The sequence below is a fragment of the Ammospiza nelsoni genome, chromosome 8, assembly GCF_027579445.1.
Source record: "Ammospiza nelsoni isolate bAmmNel1 chromosome 8, bAmmNel1.pri, whole genome shotgun sequence".
Lineage (NCBI taxonomy): Eukaryota > Metazoa > Chordata > Aves > Passeriformes > Passerellidae > Ammospiza > Ammospiza nelsoni.
The window spans coordinates 29,457,708-29,478,260 of record NC_080640.1 but is presented as its reverse complement, the minus strand read 5'-3'; the positions used below and the strand labels follow the sequence as shown (position 1 = coordinate 29,478,260).

General features: G+C 40.7%; 1 protein-coding gene across 2 annotated transcripts in view; it reads right to left on the bottom strand.

Annotated features, from left to right (window-relative positions):
* Positions 1 to 20,553, bottom strand: part of ARID5B (AT-rich interaction domain 5B) — a 113,290-nt gene that overhangs the window by 31,048 nt on the left and 61,689 nt on the right. For both annotated transcript variants that reach the window (XM_059477343.1, XM_059477342.1), the window contains one exon: positions 4,027 to 4,139. In XM_059477343.1, the coding sequence (XP_059333326.1) occupies positions 4,027 to 4,139 (113 nt within the window). The remainder of the gene's footprint in view (positions 1 to 4,026; positions 4,140 to 20,553) is intronic.

Sequence of the window (20,553 nt, the reverse complement as noted above, 5' to 3'; positions counted from 1 at the left end):
GAAATCAAAGCTCACAGCTGTGCAAGCAAACTAATGGCAAGGGATACTACCCTAAAGGAGACAAAGGCAAAGTAATGTTAAGAAAGCTACCAGGAGTGGGAAAAACCCATGGTACACACAACCTTCCTCTCTATGTCTACAGAGAAGCAAGGTCAAAGCCCCTGTGGAAATCAGAGGTGTCAAAATGCAATGGGCTGACTCCAATCAGTATTGGGTTCAACAAAGCTTTGGTGAAGGCTACAATGCTTCATCTGCTCAGCATTTGAGGTCCAAACCTCACTTCTGGAACCTCCCCACCATCTGACAGGCAATATGGATGAATGCCATGACCAATGATTAATGAGAACAAAGAGGGTCAAATGCCATTCTGGGCAACACCAGTGTAAATCCAGCATAAACATATCAAAATCAGTGAGAATGATATCAGATTTGCTCCAAGCACCACAAACTGCCCTTCTCTTTCAAAACACAAACCCGGTGCCACAGCTGGGTTAAGCTGGATAAGAGGGAGGTGTACTGAGATGGGGTCTGGAACATCTGACCATCTCCTGCTGTGTGTTCCATCAGAGGTGGATGATCCATGACCAAATGGTCAGTGAACACTCACGGGTACAACTGCGTGTTTGTCTTCTCCTGCCAGAGGTCACACACAACACAGACCACAGCAGATCTGCACTTTACAGTTTCCATCAGATAATGGTCGAGGCACTTGGAATAAATCTCCAGGTCTGAGAGCATGCCAGGCCACCTGTTGCCACAGGAAAAGCATATCCTGGCAACTTTTAAACTCATTTCCCAGATCCTGTCGTACAAATGAAGTGAGAGGTTTACTTCAGCAATTGCACTAGGAGATGTAATTAATAGATCCATTTGGGGACAATTTCCATGTTTAACAAGTTAATCCCTTCAGTTCCTCAAAATGGTCACATCAGCCATTTTTAAGAAGCATTAGAACACACTTTGAATTGGGAACATTCTCTGGGAGCATGAAGCAGGTACAATGAGGGTCATCTGCTGGAGCCCCCAAGTTCCAAAAGCCTGTCCAGTACTGATGACACATCAAGTATGAAAGCCTCCAGAGTCCTAGGAGTGTTTCAAGGGAAGATCTTGATATATCCCTCTCCAGGAGAGCTGATCCTGCTGGAGTAGATGGCCTTGTATTCCTTTCCCAGCCGTGGAGGGAACTCCCCTGGCATCTTCCCCAGGAGGCACTAAAATTGATGCAGTGACCACCAAAGAGATACAGAGAGCAAAAGCAAGAAGTGGCACACAAAAGAGTCACCCTTCCCTGGCAGCACCTGCAGCTCCAGGACCACACTACCTGTGACCCATCACTCTATTTCTAACAAGTCACCTACACTGGAATTGACCCAGAAATGCTCCTACCCAACCAGCCACTTTTCCTTGTCAGGTTAACTGTGAAACCCTCACAACAATCTGCTGATAGCTCAAGACAAACATGCCTGATGAGAAGCTGGTTTTAAGAATTAAGTTTTCTAGTCACTGGCAGTAGAGAACATGAAATTCAGCAAGCCATGACAACTGTGCAGCTTGCATTGGTCTTGACAGGCTCAAAACCACAGCCTTTGGAATGCCCTTTCTGCCATTTCCCAACCCAAACCATTCAGCCACTGCAACTCCATCAGAGCCATCACCCCACCAGTGAGAAATGAGGCTGCTGCAGACACTGAGTGACAGGATCTGACAATGCAAGCTGCACAACTTCTGGTCAGAAGGGATTTTATCTGCAACAAGAATATGGCCAGGACTGCTAAATGCTTCAGCATCTGACTGAAGTGGATTAATCCCATTTACATGAGCAGTGTTCAATCTTGCTCTCCATGGACCCATTGTCAGCATTAGTCAGATACGGAGCACTCACAGAGGATAATCAATGGTGAACTCCAACATGGAGCTGCAGATGACCACATCCTAACAGTTTCCAGCAATGAGAAGATGGTAGGTGGATCTCTATTTCTCCCCTTCTTCAAATACCCTTTTCCTTTGTCCCCAGTAAGGCAGAGGCAGGGTCTGCACAAAGTGCAGTACATCTGCTGTGGAGGGTTTGATTCACTGTCCCCCTCTCAGGGAAGTGTATCCACAGCCCTGAGACACAGATTGATGTGAAGAGCCACAGTGAAGTCAGTGACTATGTGCAAGGACATTATATCATGAGCATGTCTATTATTTATAATGAAATTAAGCTGGCCAAGATAATTAATGCTATTAATATCTGCACAATGATGAGCACAGTATGACTAGATAAATAGGTGGAATTACTTCTTATCTGAAATATCCTCCCATCTGACTAGTAGTGAACCCAAAGATAAACAGAGAGGATAAACAATTTGGTATGAAGTGTTATTGTTGTTTTTAATTACCTAATACCTATATATCAGGTGCTGAAGAGGCAGAGCTACTTGTGCGACAGTCTGGGGTGCTTTGACAATATGGTCCATGCCACAATGCAATGTGGATATTTTGATATGAAAAATGGCTTGGGGGGAGGGGGAATTGAGGCAAATTGAGACATTTTCACACAAGGGATTTTGCGCATTCTTTCACAGAGAAAACATTCAGACAAACTCTATAGCATCTGGCAGGACCCTGCAACTCAACACACCAGGCTCCATCACCTCTTACCATGGCTGTCTAATACGATAGTACAGACTCCAACTGAGCACAAGACGGCCCAAAAAGAAGAGAAACAATGACTTAAGGGCAGAGTTTCATCATGAACTTCAGCCTCCTTTATCGTCATCAACAGAAGGCACAATTTTAACTGAACTCCTAGAGAGGAGGAGGAGGAGGTGGAATTTAATTTGCCTTCCTGTGAGAAACTGAGAGCAGAACACTCCTACTTGACCTCTTTAACCTCCTAATCTCCCAGGACATTCACTGTGTACAACAATACCAACGCAAATGGATCTATAGATCCACTGTATTTCCTGAAGAGATGGTCACAACAATGCAAGTGTTTTTCAGATACACATCCATCTAATTTATTGAAACAATAGATTTGGGAGGAGTTGGTGTAAAAAGTCACTTATAGTTTTAAGCTAAACAGCTAAAGAGTATATTTAAATCTCTTTACCTGTTTAGCTTGAAAGTATAAGTGACAAAGTTCTGTCAAATAAAAATCAACTATTGCTTCAAGTAATTTTCCATCTTTGCACCTTAGAGTTTCTAATTAAATCATCTTGAAAGGAGCCATTTGTGCTGCTCTTTTTTTTAAGAGAAAACTAAATTCCTGTCTAAAACCACTCAGACAACATACAAAATAGGATGCAATTTATACTACAGAAACTCCATTTTAAAATATTTTAAGGAAAGGACACAAACCCACAAATATCTTAGAGATTAAGTCTATAAACACTAATCAGTGATCCCATTTTTACTTGCAGTATGGGCTAAGCACTGCAGCACTGTAAATGCATGCTCTATTCAGCAAACCATGGAACATGCAGCTCAGCAGTAAGTATTAAAGAAACAGTCCAGATTTTTTTTAAGCTTTCATATTGAGTTCCTGCCTTTATCTTTTATTTTTTTTTCCAATTAAAAAATGTCGAGATCTTAACATCAGGGTAATGCCTTTTGTGTTTGCTTCTTAGAAACCATTACTGAGGCAGCTCTTATTTCACAGTCTGTTTATCTTCAAACTTATATTTAGAAGTACATTGTAACAGGGTGAGCTGCTCCCAGGTTTATTTTTAATTCCTAGATACTGTCACACACTATGTTTGTGTGTCACAGAATGTGAAAACTAACACTAGATGCCAAGAAAGCTTAAGCACTACCAGTTACCAACAAGCTGATAGCATTAGGTTGTTACGTGATTATAATTGCTGGTAACTTTGAACACAGGCATGATTTAAAGTGAAAAATAAAACTATTGAAAAAAATTAAGTTTACCTCCTCAAGAAAATAAGTTACACTCTAAATGTGAAACCGCATGCTGGGAAACAAAGGCAGGGTTGTACCTAAAACAGAGGAGAGTGCCGAAAAGAGTATTATTAAGTGATTTACCTTGGCAACAGCTTTGCTTTCAGAATTATTGTTGGAATCCTTAATGCCATTTAATGAATCTCTTCTCTGTGGGCATGGCTTCTTTTTGCGCGGTCTGCCTTTAAGATTTGGCGCTGAAAATTAATGGAGAACACTTTGAGCACATTGTCATACACAGTGGATTCTTAACAGCCAAAAGCATAGTAAATAATTCCACTACAATCACTCACAGAAATGTACACATCTGTCTACAGTAAATGCTTATTATGAGATTCCCATCCTCTGTGGTTACATCTTGACACACTATACATTTCTATAGAATATCCCCCAAGGCTAATCTATTCTACTTTCACATAACTAATTAATATTAAGTCAAATACTGGTCTCCCAAGGAATCAGAGAGAAAGCACAAATATTTTTCTCTGGTACAAAAAAGAACAAAATTTAATATTAACAGGCAATTTTAATCACCCTGCTGCCTTTATGTCTAATCTTCAAGCAAGAGTACTAACTGCTATTTCCAACTTTGGGAAACATCTGGCACTGGAAATGCTCTGAAATATTGAAATTCCTTACAGCTCCAAGAAATGTTTATATATCCTGTCAGTCTTGTCAAAGTTTTTCTAAAAAAGTTTAAGAAAAAAATTAAAAAATTACCCCTGAGTCTTGAAAGGGATCAAAAAAACCCCTTAACAACTAGTTCTGGAAGTTGACAAGTACTGAAATAAGTGATTGATTGTTTCATAAGGGTTACATACCACACATACAAATTAATGTGAATCACTTTCAGTTTTGTCCAATTCTTAAGATAAAACAGCTCTGAAATAACACAGTGACTAAATCCTAGCTGTGCTGAGCCACACGAGGAATGGGATATGGATCATCATAAAAAATATCACACTCATCTTTCAATAGTGCTATTACAACATAAATTATGATCATATATAGAAATAATAGATAGAAATAATAGATGAAGCAGATGTTTGCTCATTATTACATGTCCCCTCTGCTTTCAGATTTAAAAATCAGCCTTGGACTACTATGGCAACATTTAAAATGACAAACAATCATTAACTAATGACTGTACCGAAGAAGATAATTTCCTTCAAACCTTTAATTTTTAGGTAACCATTGTTTTCCTTACTTAAAGGGAAGACTAGAACAATGTCAGAAATCTAAACATCACAAACCTCTTGAGTGTCTTCTAATTGTTTCTAATCTTTCATTTGTTACACAGTAAGCCAGTGGTTTCAGGACATTTTACATTTTAATTAGTTTGCAAACACAATAAAGGGTGCTAATTGGATTTTATAGTTTGAGTAGCACTTTCTTATTTGGTCTGTTCAGAGAAAAAGAAAACCTTTGGGTTTAAAATAAAAAGATCCTTTTTCTTCCCCCAACACTGGTGTAAGGTAAAAAAAATAAATCTATATGTGTATGAGTATATATATATGCACGTGCATATGGGAGTAAGTCCATATTTGTGTCTATCTAAAAATACATATATCTCCCTACAGAAATATCTCCATTTATCTCCAGCGAAGCACATTCTGCTTATTGAACAATACTGCAGAAAGCAATTCTGAAATTGTCATCTGAGGCTAACATGCAAAATCAAACAAAGAGAGAAAGAAATGATTACCCATTCCAGCCGACAAACATCTGCCTGATTTATATCAGTACTCATGAATGCTACAGCATGTGACTGCACACCACGTCGCTGGAGTCCCAACGTGGTGTGGATGTCAGTCTGACACAAAACGAGCACCGAGCGTTTGCTCGGCGCTTACACATCCCCTCCCCCAGCCGCTCCATTACTCATCCAAACAGAGATGAGCGGCTCGGCGGGAGCGTGGGATGAGCTCCGAGGGCTCCAGCGCCGGCTGCCAGCTCTGGCCACGCCGCCCTGCCTTATTTACAAACCCCGCTCAAGCTTTGATGTCCTCCTGATGCCTGCAGGGAGTTTTCTGGCACACGACCTGGATGGGACGGACAGATCCTTAGCCACGGGCTGCCTCAGCAGTCGCTGAGTTCTTTAAAAAGGTACTGAAGGAAACAGAAATGTTCCCTCAATTTACTATACTTTGGCATACATATTAAAAGATTAACCTCTGAATGAAGGGATCCCCAGGCCTGGCCCAACCAATGGCCAAAGAGGGATGTGGCTGAGCTACCATCAAACATATTTGCATGTGAGCTATTTGTCTTTTCTTTTGTTCCTTCATTCTGTTCTTACTTTTTAACAAATAAAGAAACTAGTTCAAGGCTCAATGTTTTTCAAAAAAACTTGTTATCCTGAGTTTTGGCACTGTACTTTGCATCACACTATAAAGCACTGCTAATGTTTTGCTAAAAGCTTTAAAAGCAAGAAGGCATTTGTTCCTAAATTCCAGGTATATTGAGCTTGCATATAAACACTGTTTGAATTGGAGCTTTCCACAGCAGAACTGGCACAAACCCACTATGAAATGGGGTATTTGCATTCTCCCTGTGGCTCAGGAGCTGCAGCAGGGAAGGTTTGTCTGCAGCACACACAAGGACCATCCCACATGCCCCATGGTATGGTTTTAAATCACCTAGAGCCACTTCACATCTGACACACAATTAACAAGAAAGCAGCAACAGGAATTATTATCAGAAGAGAAGGTCCTGGCATCTAATATCTACTCTGTAAAAGAAAACATTTGACATAGTCCCAAATCACACTTGAAACAAAGCCATTAATATTTGCTCCCTAAACCATTATAAATAAACACATTATTTGAAGATTATTGCATTTCAGTGACATTCACTTTGTTCGTGTGAGCGAGAAAATATGACTAGGACAGAAGAAATAATTTACAAGTCACATTCATGTTTCAATTTTGTCATCTTTTGTTTAATTTTTGACATATTCATGAGCATGCTGCAAGTGTCTTGAATTTGTTATTCATAATTATTTTAAAGCTATTTAATACATTTTGTGGCTTAGTCACATTCAGTTTTCCTGATGATGTTGGATGTTCAGTATGTACTGGACAGCTAAGTGAGTATCCTATGGGTTTTCTTCTGTTTTCTAGATGAGAAGGACTTCTGGCATGACTACCTAAGAATATCCAAAATGATTCACTTTCTTCATGTGTTTGTGCATATGGCTTTCAAATTCATTTTCTGAAAGCATTTGTGGCAGTGAGGCCTGATAATTTACACATTCCCAGAAGGCGAGAGCATAAGCAAAGAAAATTGAAGTAAAAAAAATGAATAAATAAGTACAGAAAAAAGTTTGCATTATTTGCTACCTCTTTGGTGTGAGTGCTTGTAACAGGAGTATGAGAGAGACAACACAGTACCAGTAAAAATAACTTTCTTTCCTGTGTAATTGACAAAGTGATTGCCTTTTGCCAATGTGTAAATTATCAGGCCCACTGCCACTGCCTAGAAGAACTCCCAGATCTGGTTTTACCCCAAGAAAGGCAAGTTCTATGCAGGGGAAAGATAAATACCCAAAAGTGGAACTGCCAAAATCAACCATGACCATTAACACTGTTTACAATGGAAAAACATGGGCTGCCACAACAAGACAGCACATTCACCTGCCACCTTTTTTTCCTATGCATCCAGGATGGGGAAGTAATTACAGGGCTTGCCATCTCCCTGTTATCAGGTCAGCCTCACCTGAGCTACATCCACACTGATAATGCCATGAATAAGTCAAGAAATAATGGCTGTTGTTTTGGGGTACCTGAATTTAGCAGGTCACTTACTGTAAAATGACCTCTTTTTTAGAGTTTGATTATCACTGGAGGTCCAGGGAGTTCAACTCTCCCAATAACACTGTTCTTTACATTCACGTATTTTGGCTGATGCAGAAGATTTGTTGTTATAGGGAGGGTGTTAAAAAAAAAAGTGGCCTTCACAGAGCTGAGGTCAAGCTATGTTGGCACTTTGTCAAAATCAGTGTTGTAGCCAAGAGTTTTTAATGAGCCTGGAATGCATTACCTCATTTTTCATACCTGGATCACTTACTCATGTTGAGCCCAAAATAACCTTGGACCTTGCTGGCTGCTCAGCAAACCATGTAAGTAAACAAGTACTGTACTCATGCCTAAAACATGTATCTTTTAATTGCTTGCTCCACATTTCTTACTCTAGAGCACATCTAAGCAACTGTAATGCCCGTGATCAAAGTTCTAGCCTTTCCAGGCCTCTCTGACCTGGGTAACTATTTCCTGATACAACTTTTGATTCTGGCCTGCTGATACTCCAGGTTCTCAGACACACTTCAAAAGTAGGAGAAAAAAAGAAAAAAAAAAAAAGGAAAAGAAGGCCATTGCCATATTTTGCTAATAGACTTACAGCTTACACTGCCAACCAGATTCTTCTGGCTGCCTGCTGTTTTCTGTGACTATGTTTTGTGAAAAGATGAAGGAAGAACAACAGCATGTTTGCCAACTGCAAAAATCACTTAAAAAAAAAACAACTGAGCTTCTAAAAATCTCCATGGCCATTGACAAGGAAGGGCCAGCAGAAGATCTGGGTCTACATTTAGGGTGGGCTCACAGAGTCAGGTGAGCTCTAAATGCAGAGCTGGGAGTGTACCAGAGGGAGGTAATCACAAACCAAGATTTAGGTGGAGCAGTGGAAGTTGCAAGAAGTGAATGAACAGGGATGAACAGTGGTGCTGGATTCAGAAGAGACACAAGGCAGTAGCAGCACAGCTGCCAAATGCATCCACAGCCATTCTTCCCTGAAGGACACCTTGCACAGTGCCCCCTCACAGAATCCTCCAGCACTGTGCCAGTCCTTCACATGTCTTCTGCACAAAAGCTGTGATACCAGAATCCTTGGCTCTAAGCTGCAAAACCATCAGTACATACAGAACAGATTAGGAGATCTCCCTTCTGAGGCAGGTGGAAATGGCAGCATGTGTCAGATCCCAGAGCTATTCATGAGTCAGGTGCCAAATAGAAGCTGGAGGTGGCATATGGAGGTGCCTGGCCATCAAAGTCAAGGTGAGAAGAATGGCCCCAGATCTCCAAAAAATCCATGAACTGACCATGCCTGTTAGCAGGTGGCAAACAGCTGGTTGCTGAGGACATCCCTAATGCAGCCTGGCAAAAATCAGCCCTTGGCTGAAAAACATGGTTACATGTTGCACCTTTTAAAACGTAATGAATAGAAAGTTAACAGGTTTAATGGCTTTAACACTTACCCCTCTAGGGGGCTTCAGGCATTCTGCAATATCTGGAAGTTGAGAAAAGCATATTGCTGTATTTAAGCATGGTCTCAAAAACTGTTCAAAGCTTAGTTAATCTTGCATATTTTGTGGAGTCCCAGCTGCTTCCTTGATTTCTCTGTCACCATCATCTCCTTATTTTATCTCCATGCCCTCATTCCCTTTTCTGCATTTGACTTCAGGCCTTCACATTTAATTTATTTTCCTTTCACCCCTGAAAGTTTATTTAAAAGCTTTTGCCTCCAGGAAACATGATCCAAAAATGAGGGCTTGGGGCATTTATTGCCCAGGCATGCTGAGCTGATGAAGAGAAGCAGCAAGCTGTAAGTAACCTAATATTGCATCGAAAGGGTAGAAATTAAAGTGCCTGGAAAAGAAAGCAAAGTATCAGTCTGCACTAAAAAAACCCCAGACCTGTGTTTAGGAAACATCACTATCAATTCAATTTGGGGAAGGTCTCAACAGCATCCTAAGCACACCTATGGAAGTCAATGGTGAGCACCTACCAACAACTCAAGCCCTCACCAAGCTGTGGAGGTCACACAGCCTCTCTGTGCACACACAGACACCCCTCATGCTTGCTCAAGCTGACATGAAACAACCCAAATATCAAAATTATTTTTACTAGGCTTTTTCCAAATGAAAACACTTGTTTATTCCTTTCTTTACAACTGAACATGCCAGGCCTGACCTGGAAACTCTAGAGAACAGCAGTGAACAACCTTACAGGAAACATTCAGGATTCATGCTGCACTCTAACCCACATGGAGAAAGAGTGGACTTGTGTAGCCATTTCTGAAAGTTTTGTTTTGGAAATGAGATATCCCATGCTACATGTGGGGAAAATCAATTTGCTACCTCTCTAAAGAAAACATTCCCCATTTGGAAATAAGTGAAACAGACACTTTCTTGTGTGGATTAATGTGGAGACATATGACTTGCTGCAGACTGTTGTTTTGACCCCCCTCCTGACCAGACAATCTCTGAAGGAAGCAAAATGCTAGTATTTTTCATGAATTACGGTTCAGACTAGCATTGCTTTAAACTGAAAATTTAGAGGCACTGCAGACATCAGGTTGGTGAATTTTGCCAAAAAATTAATGGTTCTTTTTTCCATGGAAGATGGAGATAAAGTTCAGGATGAGGCTTGGAGTCTCTTTTTCTTTATTTCAGCATGGTTGGATATTAAGACTTTTCCTTGATCTGGACTTCTATATGTCCTGCTGACTAATGTGGATTTTAAAAAATGGAAAAAAGTTGTGGGTTTTTTTTTTCCTGGACAAAATCTATATATGTGCTGGAAATTATGAAGTGCAGTAAATTGAAATGGAAAGCTGAAGACTTCAGAGAAAAATCTATGCTTGACAAATACATGACATTCAAGTAGACCTTAGAGGAAATTAAAATAATAGTAACAAAAAAATTCGGTGTAGGCCTATTACTGGCTACAGATGACAGGACTATTACTAATGATTCAAAAAGAGGCAGAGGTGTTTGGTAAATATTTGTTCCATACTTGCAAAGAAGCCAGATGATATGCTTGCAAAAGAATATAATTAAAGCCAGTCAATTGACTAGGTTTTACAGAAACCAGATCTTAAAACAACAGAAAAGAAAAACAAACAAAGTACCTTATTTTACACTTTGAAACTATAAGCTTGGTTAGAGAAACTAGCTGCACACTTGGAACTTACCTGCATTCAGTAAGACAGCTGATTTAATATTAGATAATACTTTGATTAAAAACCAGCACTACATAATTTTATTCAAGCGTATATTGAATGGATTAAGAACTGGCTAAATGTAGGCATCAGTGGGGAATTTCTACCAAATGAAAAGATTTCTGGTGGGATTCCACAGGGGCTGTTCCTAACCTTGTAAGTATTACAAATTTTAATCAGTGAAATAAATATAAAGCCTCTGACAGTTACATTCACACTGACATGAGGACTGGCACAGTCCTAAGACTGACTCATACAAATGAGTAATCAGAAGGAAAACAGACCAGGAAAACACAATGCTCCTCAATACAGCTCCAGCATGAAACCTGCAAACAGGGATTACAGGTCCTATTGATCCAGCCAAGGGTGACTGTTCATAGGCCACTCCCCGCTGGAAATTCAACATACACTGATAGGAAGATGCTGTGGCCAACGGAATAAGTGCCTTCAGGGAGGTCGGAAAAACTCAAACTGTGGTGGGTTTGAGCAAAAATGACAGAGCAGTCACTTTACCAGGTAACAGGAGCTCCTCAAAGGTGAGAAAAAGTTGGCACACAGGAGTGAGGAGGCATAACCAGGCATGCCCAGGCACTGCAGTCCCCATACCTGATCCAGTGCCAGAATATGGAGGCATGTGTATAACCAGCTTTCTCAAGGCCTTTGGGAAAAGCCTGCGCCAGACACAAGCTGGTGTGCACAGTGCAGGAAGCAAGAGATGAATTTGAGGGTCTGGAGGGTTGAGGTATCAGACTGGGGCTGGGTGTCCCTCTGTCAGGCTGCTGCCAGGAGAGCCTGGCCGCTGCGGGCGGCTGCAGCAGCCCGGCTGGCTGCACCACCAGGCGTCCAGCTGTCTGGCTCTGCTCCTTGCTCAAACAGCTGTTTCCCTTCTCCTTTAGAAAAAAGGTGGTGAACTGGATGAAAGAGTTTGCCAGCAATTTTGGCTGATGAGCCACTACTTGGGGTTCATACCAGATTAGATGACTCAGTGGTTCTTCTGGTGAGAAATTGCATGAATATAGGATCAAACACGGTGAAGTACTGAGCAATGCAGGACAAGGAACATGAAGAGCTGCAGACTTGATTCAGCAAAGTTCATGCCCAACTCGTAAAGACCTGGAGCATGCAAGGACATCTGATGACCTAACTGGGGCTAGCCACAACTTTGAGCCTGTGTTCAGCACAGAACACAACCAAGCCAGCATAGCGCTCTCTTTCACTAATGGAAATGAAGCATTCAAGCCCTGAACAAAGAAATCTTCCTATCTCATCACAAAACACCCTGTGCTTGGGCAGCATCACAGGATCAGACATGGGTTCACAAAATCTCCCTTTCCCTCAGAAATCCTCAGTCAATCTCCAGCCCCAAGGCCCTCCATCCCCAAAGGTCACCTCCCGGGAGGCTGCACCCAGCAGACAGGGGTTTCAGTTTCTGTTGGAGGGTCAGAGCAACACTCAGGAAGTGTAGGCCTGACTTCACAAAACAATAATAATAATTTAAAAAAAAATTTTAAAAAAGGCAAGCAAAGAAAGTGAGCAAGCAAATGAGCAGGTCCTAACAGATTATGTAATAGCCAAGACAAAGGCAATGCAAACATGGCAACAAGAAGTGAAAACGCGCAGCAAAGCCATGTAAGTCAGCCTGTCTGATCGAAACTCATCAGAACACTCAGGGCAGACCTTCCATTAGAGGGCTGGAGAAAATAGAAGGCAAATCTTAGGGCAGTTTTCCTCACAACGTTTCTTTTTCTCTCCAGTAAAAGGCAGCGTTTGTGTAATTGCTGTCTAGCAGAGTCAGCAGTACCCAATGGAGACATGACCTACATACCTCAGAAATACAACAGGAACGTAACCAGTCGTATCCACGCAGAGAGATGGATGAGATGGGCTAATTGACTGATGGACATTGTGCACGAATATAAGCAGGCAGAAATTCATGCCAGAAGGATAAAATGGACAGTTTCCAAGACCTTGCTTTTGGGAATAACAACGCCAGGTAGGAAACAATGATCATCAAGTTGTGCACAATGTGAAAGTGACAAATATATTATTTAAATAATCTCTTGCATTTCTGATTTGTAACTGATTATATAAGATTCTTTTTTTGTGTGTAAGAATATTATAATTTCCTTTCCTTTTTTTTTTTTCCTTTGCACTTGATCACTGTACTGCAAAGTAATCAAAATTTGTTAGGCATAATCAACCTGCATGAAGATATTAGTAAAGTGACAAGCAGAAACTACAGAGTAAGCTCTCCCCTTTGATGCCTACATTCAGCTGCCACCACAACAACTACACAAGGCATTAGGTGGAGGCAGGAGCAGCAGCCACAGCCTAAGCCCTGTGCTCATTCACATCTCTGGGTCATCACCAACTTCACTTGCAGCACTTGGCTTGCCAGTCACCCCTACCACAGTGCACAGAGTCAGCAAAGGGTTCAGAGGCAATTCCACTTCTGCAGAGAGCTTGGGATCAAAGCCTTGGCACCCTGGGAGATCTGGGTGACATGGGGTGTTATTGCTGAGATGCAGAGGGGATGCTGCCCAGCACTGCTGAGCACAGGAAGGAATCTGCACTTTTTCACCCACAAAACACAGAAGTGGAGCTCTGGCAATTTTGTCAGGTTGTGTATAGGCAGCTAGAGAATCTGTACAAGTCCCAAAACACCCCAAAAATGATGGTTTTAAAGTCCTGATTGTAAGATCATGTGGCCAGTTTAAATGAGTGCAAACCCCATAGACTTGGTGTAATCATCCCAAACATCAACACAAACAAAACAGAACCCATCTCTTCATTTTGGCCTCAGCAAATCTCTAGCACTCAGAAAAATCCAAATAAAACTGAGCTGTATTCATAAATTTATTGGAGCAGGGCAGGGTTTAAACTAAATATGCAGTCAGTTGTGCAATATTCTTCCGTAGTCAATACTGGTTCTTAGGAAATTATCCGAGTGAATTAAGTGGCAGACTATTAAACAATTTACACACTTCCTTGTGTTTCAGATGTCTAATTATAGCTGTGTTTGTCTCTCCCCGCAGAACTGTTGTATACCACATGGTATGCATATTTCAGCATCCAGCATTATTAACTCATGACCGACTGTCAGTTGATCATTATCTAACACATGGGGTCTGCAAAAAAAGCCTTATTTGGGCAAGAGCAGGCTGCGGACCCGCTCCCGCTGCATTTCCCCCACAAGAACTTCACTTGGATTATTATCTGCTGTCAATGGAAACTCCGAGGTTACTGATGTGAAATCTGCAGACAGGAAAATAAATCCTCACCGAGTTTAAACAGTTGATATAAAAACCATCTCCAGCTCGGCTGGTTTAAAGAAAACTCTCAGTTGCCCTCTAGCGTCCCCCTGCTGCCACGCCAGGCAGCCTGCCCGCCACAGCCAAGGTCACACAATTTAACCTCATCTCACGACGGCAGATTTACTATTTGCCTAATATTTTGCACAAAAGGGCGAGAGGGGGATGCTTTTTCCCCCCTGGAAATTTCAGGGCTCCGGCCCAGGAAGCCCAGAGCTTGCATAATGTTTACAGCTGTAACTGAGGCGCATGACACACGGGTTTTATGAGTGAGAATCTCTGAAATCGCTCTGTGTGCTGCACTCCATAAAGTTCATTCATAGCTAAAAATAGACTCATGTACAAACTGATTTAGCATTATACTGAAGCTAAGGAACATAGGGAGTCTGCAGAATTCCCTAATATGGAAGAGAAGCTGAGTTTTCAAAAGCAGCAGTTTATTTGTTTCTGAAAATGGACAACATATGTCAAAGATTTAATATACAGAACCAGGTGTATATATAGCCTAGATCTTCATATGTGCCCATTTTCATGCTATATAAAGACTTTATACAGCCTGAAACTATAGATTTAATAATAGATTACTAAATTAAGTCTGCACAATCACTTCATAAAATAAATAATTTCAATTTAAAATATAGCTGAGGGGTTTGGACAATTTCCTGCATAATAGAGGCCCATCCCTGAAATGTAAATAACACCGGTATTAAAACAAGTCAATCAGGCACATCACGAAAAAAAAAGGTACATGAAAACAAATGCATTTTCCAGTCTATTCTAAGTAAGGATGCCAAACCTCTATTTTATTTGAATGCTGCTTTGATACATTACTACTGGCTTTTTTTTTTTTTCCCCCCCAACTGTCCTCTTCTTCCTTAGAGGAATCCAGGGCTGACTAAGTCTTAACATTTTGAAAACAGCAAACCATCAGGGTTTTGCAACAAGAATTATTCACTGCCTTCCTGTGTACTGTCAGCATTCTTAAAATACTGTTACTATAAAATTAAACAGTGTGCTCTTCAGAAACACATGACGTTGCTTGCTCTGTTTTTTTAACTGTAATTGTGCAATTTTAAAATTCTCTTCTTTCTCAATGCCTTCTCCCCAAACAAATACCTTTGATAGTTATAAGGTTACAAAAACAGTTTAGACTTTTTTTTTTTAACTTACAGGCCACCTGTGATATTATTGACTGATTAGACAGTAAAAATGACAAACATTATTTTATATGGTATATATCCTAAGTTAATTATAAGGCCTTCTCTCCTTAATTTGACAAGACTGAAATACCACAAGAAGTACATATGGCAATTCAGAAAATATAATCAGGGAAAAGGCAAAATGAACATTTCAGAAGACAAATGATTAGATTTGCATAAGCAGATATTTGTAAGGCTCCGCCTTTCTCTACTGCCTGAACAGCACTTTCCATTTCTCTTGCTCTCACTTTCACAGCATAGCTCACAAGCACAGTAATTTCACTTTCCACCCCAAAGTGTTGCCCCAATTGGTTAGAGGAGGTTTTTTCCAACAGCAGCCAGCGATGCTGTGGGACACTGAAGAGGTGACACTGTGCAAGGAGGTGGCAGGACCTGTGCAGGAACCCTGACCCACTGGTTCCAGCCATTGTGCTGCTGCAGCACCCCCACTTTTCAGAGGAAGGTTGTGTCTCAGCTTCAACTTATGCCAGAGCCCAAAAACACTGGAACTGCCACTAAAATAATAAATGGGGTATTTATGATCCCATGTTAGGGATCACCTGCCCCTAGACCTGTCTCTCAGGGACAGAGTGGGACCCCTGGAAATCCACTGCCCCCTTTGGAAATCCACTGCAGACAGGTCTCTTGCTCTCTGAAATATCTTGGATTTAAGTTTTTCCTAGAAGCCTCCCCATCAGCCATGACCTGAAGCTACTTTGTTTAGGAAATCTGACAAAGTGACATGGGTGGCCAAACCTACATATCTGATTTTAAACAGATAAAAATAGCACTAAGACAAATCATCACCTCTTCTGGATTTCCAAGTACACTATTAAGTAAGACTTGGACTTCAGCTAAGGTGAATATGAAGATTCATTGTCCCAGGAGATAAATATTGACTGAGGAAAAGCAAAGGTCAAATTGGTCAATATTTATTCAAGAAACTCTAAATCTTGATGCAGTGTAACATACACTTAGAATGTCTTCATCAGCTGTCTCTGGAGATCTTTTCATTACAATTAAATACTACAGAAGCATCTTCTCCCCTCCAAAATTCAAATGTAAAAAAACTTCAGAAACTCAAACATACCAACTGTAAATAGGAAGCTTCCTGTGCCAATGGCCTCAGCAAAAGGACGTGTTGATTTGCAAATGCTATCTGCCCAGTCTGCATGCCAAAACTCAGCAGCCCTGAACTCTGAAGATGTGAACAACAAAAACTTTCTGACTCATCCCACGGCAGTATTTCAGACTACCACAAACAGAATTTTTTCTTTGGTGAGGACTAATGCAATCCTTTCTTCCTCTGTCTCAAGCATCTGTAAATTAGGACTGAAATTTTATCTCTGGTTTCTAGTTCACATAAAGATTTACCTTGGACAATGCTAAACAAGAGTTTTGGATGGGATATAGTCCTATTATTCACTATGGCAAGTGTATTACTCCTATTATTTATCTAAGGTTTCAAGCTTACTGCCTGCCTTCTGAAGGTTTTCTACACATTATTTTTGCCTGAAGCCACAGAGCTATGGACTCTTTTCCACACAACAGCACTGTTGAAAGCAGAAATTCCAGGAAATTTGTAGAAGCTGATTTTTCTGAAGATGCATTATGAAGGAAGACACTTGCATCCTCTGGATTTTCAATGAAGTTATTCCCAGAATTCCCCTTAGCACCTTCACACAGCCACTCAGTCATTGGGAAGGTTTTAACACTCCTACTCCTATGTTCATTCAAACAGTCCAGCACAGCTGCTGAACTCCTATTTCTAACCTTTTGTCTTCACTAAACAGTCAAACGTAGCGGATTTGTTGCAATCACCATGGAGATCCGTTGGTTTCAAATTAGGCACAAACTGTTTGTTTCCTTTGCTATTTTTATTGTGTTTTGAGCCTATTATGCTCATCCCACCCTGCCCTTTCCTTATCTTACTGGCAAGTAAGAAAAACTGGCTTCACTGGGAAGTCAAATCCTAGACACAGCCACTCCTGAGCTCCATGGAGGACGGCGATGGTCTCCCCTTCTCAACCGCCTTTCCTCACTGTTGAGTGAGTCTGCACAAGGTCACACTACACTGATGAGACGACACAGAAGGGCCAAATGAAGTAAATGTCTGCTAACTGGAAGAAAAATGTGAGCTTTGCTTTGTGCAGCTTCATAGTTAGGCTACTAGGCTTGGAAGAATAAATACACCCACTGCAGGGCTGGGTCTCACATGTGCAGTGACATGAATGAACCACCAAGGGCTGGCAAGGGAGAAACAGCCCTGGTGTGGCAAAGGGAAGCAGGATGGGATGGGACCATGTGGCAGGGGGTGCAAAGGTGAGGAACTGAAGAATAGGAGGACTGAAGCAATAGGTACTAGGGAGATGTGCACTTCTGGACTGTTTGGATTACATACAGAAAGCAGCTAAATCCAGCTCTCCCAAGGCAGGTGAAAGTGTCACCAAGAGACACCTGGGCTATTGCAGCCAGACTCTGTGGAGCACCCTCTCACCATGGAAAGGCTCACTGAAAGCACGAAGGAGTTGTTAATTGAGTCCCAAGTGAAGTCTCTAACAGAAATTCCTTTGGAGGCGCAAAGAAAGACACAAGGACCGATAGTGCTGAATGTAGGTTTCCCACAGCCCAAGTCAATGGGCTCCCTGTGCCAAAAAATGCAGCAGGCTGGGATCTGACAGTCCCAAAGCTGTGTAAGCCAAATGCAAGCCTTTCCCACAGCTCTGTGACAGGTACACTGCTGCCTTTAAAACAGCATCAAGTCTCCACTAAACATTTCTCTGCTTCTGGAATCATATGCGATCCATAATATGGAACTTAAGTTAAAATTCAAAGGCCAATTAAAAAAATAAAATCAATGAAATGCTTTTATGAAAGAGAAGATTGATCTGTAGCTTATAACTTCCAGTAATGTAATATTTTAGAACTTTAATAAATAATGCTTTTATCTTGATTGCAAAATAATACCCTGCCATGAAAACACAGAGCAGAGGTAGGGAACTGTTCAACAAGAATTAAAATGTCACACTTTGCACAGAATGGTGCATTACAATTATTGGTGAAACACATTTTTCAAACTTGTTAACACAAAATTAACAATTACATACATCACTTAATTCTATAAGTGTATATCTCTTGAAGTACCCATTAGCCAACCATGCCTAGTTCAGCTTTAATATACATGCAGGCTTTGCAGCACAGAGGGGATGTAACTATGCAAGCGCTGGCACAGTAAACCCTGAAATGGCAAGTGCTATTAAATTGAGATGCAATCACACTGAAAGGGAAACATTAACAAACAGCAGACAATTGAGAAGAAAATACAGGGCGCTTGTGTTCTAATACATGTGCCTCTAAACCTTATATAACTATTCATTGTCTAGTTCATCTGGCCAGGGGCCCCGTTTGCTCTGTGCTATTCTATACTAATTTTATAATAATAAACTGTTATACAAGCTTTATGCAGTCATGCATATGAAGAGGTTGTGGAAGACATTACATTTGATTATGTTTCTAGCAAAGACACCATCTTGAAATTAAACATAGCCTGGTAGAAGTTTAAAATTAAAAAAAAACCCTAGCCAAAACAAACAAAAAACCCCCCCAAACAACAACAATGAAAAAGAAAGGAGAAATTAAAGGAAAAGGAAACAAATGTATGCAAACACATAATTTTAAAACCCCAAACAAACAAAAAAATCCTTTTTAATAGGTTCCTTTCCTCCCCTATCACCTCCATATTATGCATGACAGATGAATACCACTCATTCTTGCATTGTATTATATCCCATAATACAATGCAAGAATCTGCATGTTTCTGGACTATGCTCACTGGAAGACAATCAGTGATTTTTGGAAATGCACGGGTTTTTTAAAATACACTTTATTTTTGCAAAAACAAAGCAAAATGGTTTACAAAGCCAAAAGGAATGCATGAAATAGCTGGGGTTTAAAAACCACGTTATTTTTTGCTTTAGCATGAACCAACATGAACCACTGAGATGCCTTAGTTAAGATTTAGCTGTACCACAAAACATTCATAGGACAGCAGTTGGAAAACTTGGGGATGAGAGACACAGGACATAAAAACATACACACTACAAATGAGATCCAATCCAGAAAAGTAATTTCATATTCCACATTTGTCTGTGGAATTGTCTGAGAATTTTCTGCTCAACATTACTTCCAGGTTTATCACAGCGGTTCAAAACTGGCTATATTTAGTGACTGACCAGTGCCAGAAAGCACTACCAGACTATAGGATCATGGCATATTTTAAGTTTGATATCTCATCAACTATCAAGGCCAGAAATAAAATGCCTGTTATAATCAGAAAGAGTGAAAGCCTCAGAGCTCCAAGATAAATGAGCTTTTCAGCTAAGTCATGAGATATCCTAACTCAAAAATCACATTCTGATTATCATTGTGTGTCTGATACTTCCTGACCACCCTCTACATATTTTGATTTCAACATTTTAACATCTAATCTAAAAAAATCCCATTAAAGCTAGTGAAGCAATGTTTTATGTGGGGCCCCTGAGGCACTTCCACATGCAAATACCACCACCACATACCAAAAGCAGAGTTGGCACTCAAGTGGCACTGAAGCCGATGGGTATAAGAGCAAACCCCCAAAAGCTTTAATGCCAGATTCTGATCTAAATCACAGCACTGTCAATTCAAAGTAATTGACTCCTGTGGATTTCCATGAGTGGAATGGAGATCCTAATCTTGTTCTTAACCTTTACCTTTGAAGTAGAGATGATCATAAATCAGGTTTTCGTATCCAACAGGAAAATATCAGAATTTCATAACTTTCCTCAAATCAGGCAGGCAGTCAAAAATGTTCTGAGCAACACTAACAGGCTTTTTAATTTTAACGTGTCTAATGAAAAGAAAACAACTGGAAATACTTATACAGATTAAAACTCTCATCTCAAATGGTTTTGACAAGACAGTGCATTCTGCTGAATGTGGGCTCAAAGCCCTGTGCTTGAACAGTGAGCGCTGAGGTCCCTGAGCTGCAATGGGACAACCACTGTGGAACAGCACCAAAACTCATCCAGAGAAAGGGATGGGTACAGGACATGGCCACACTAGCA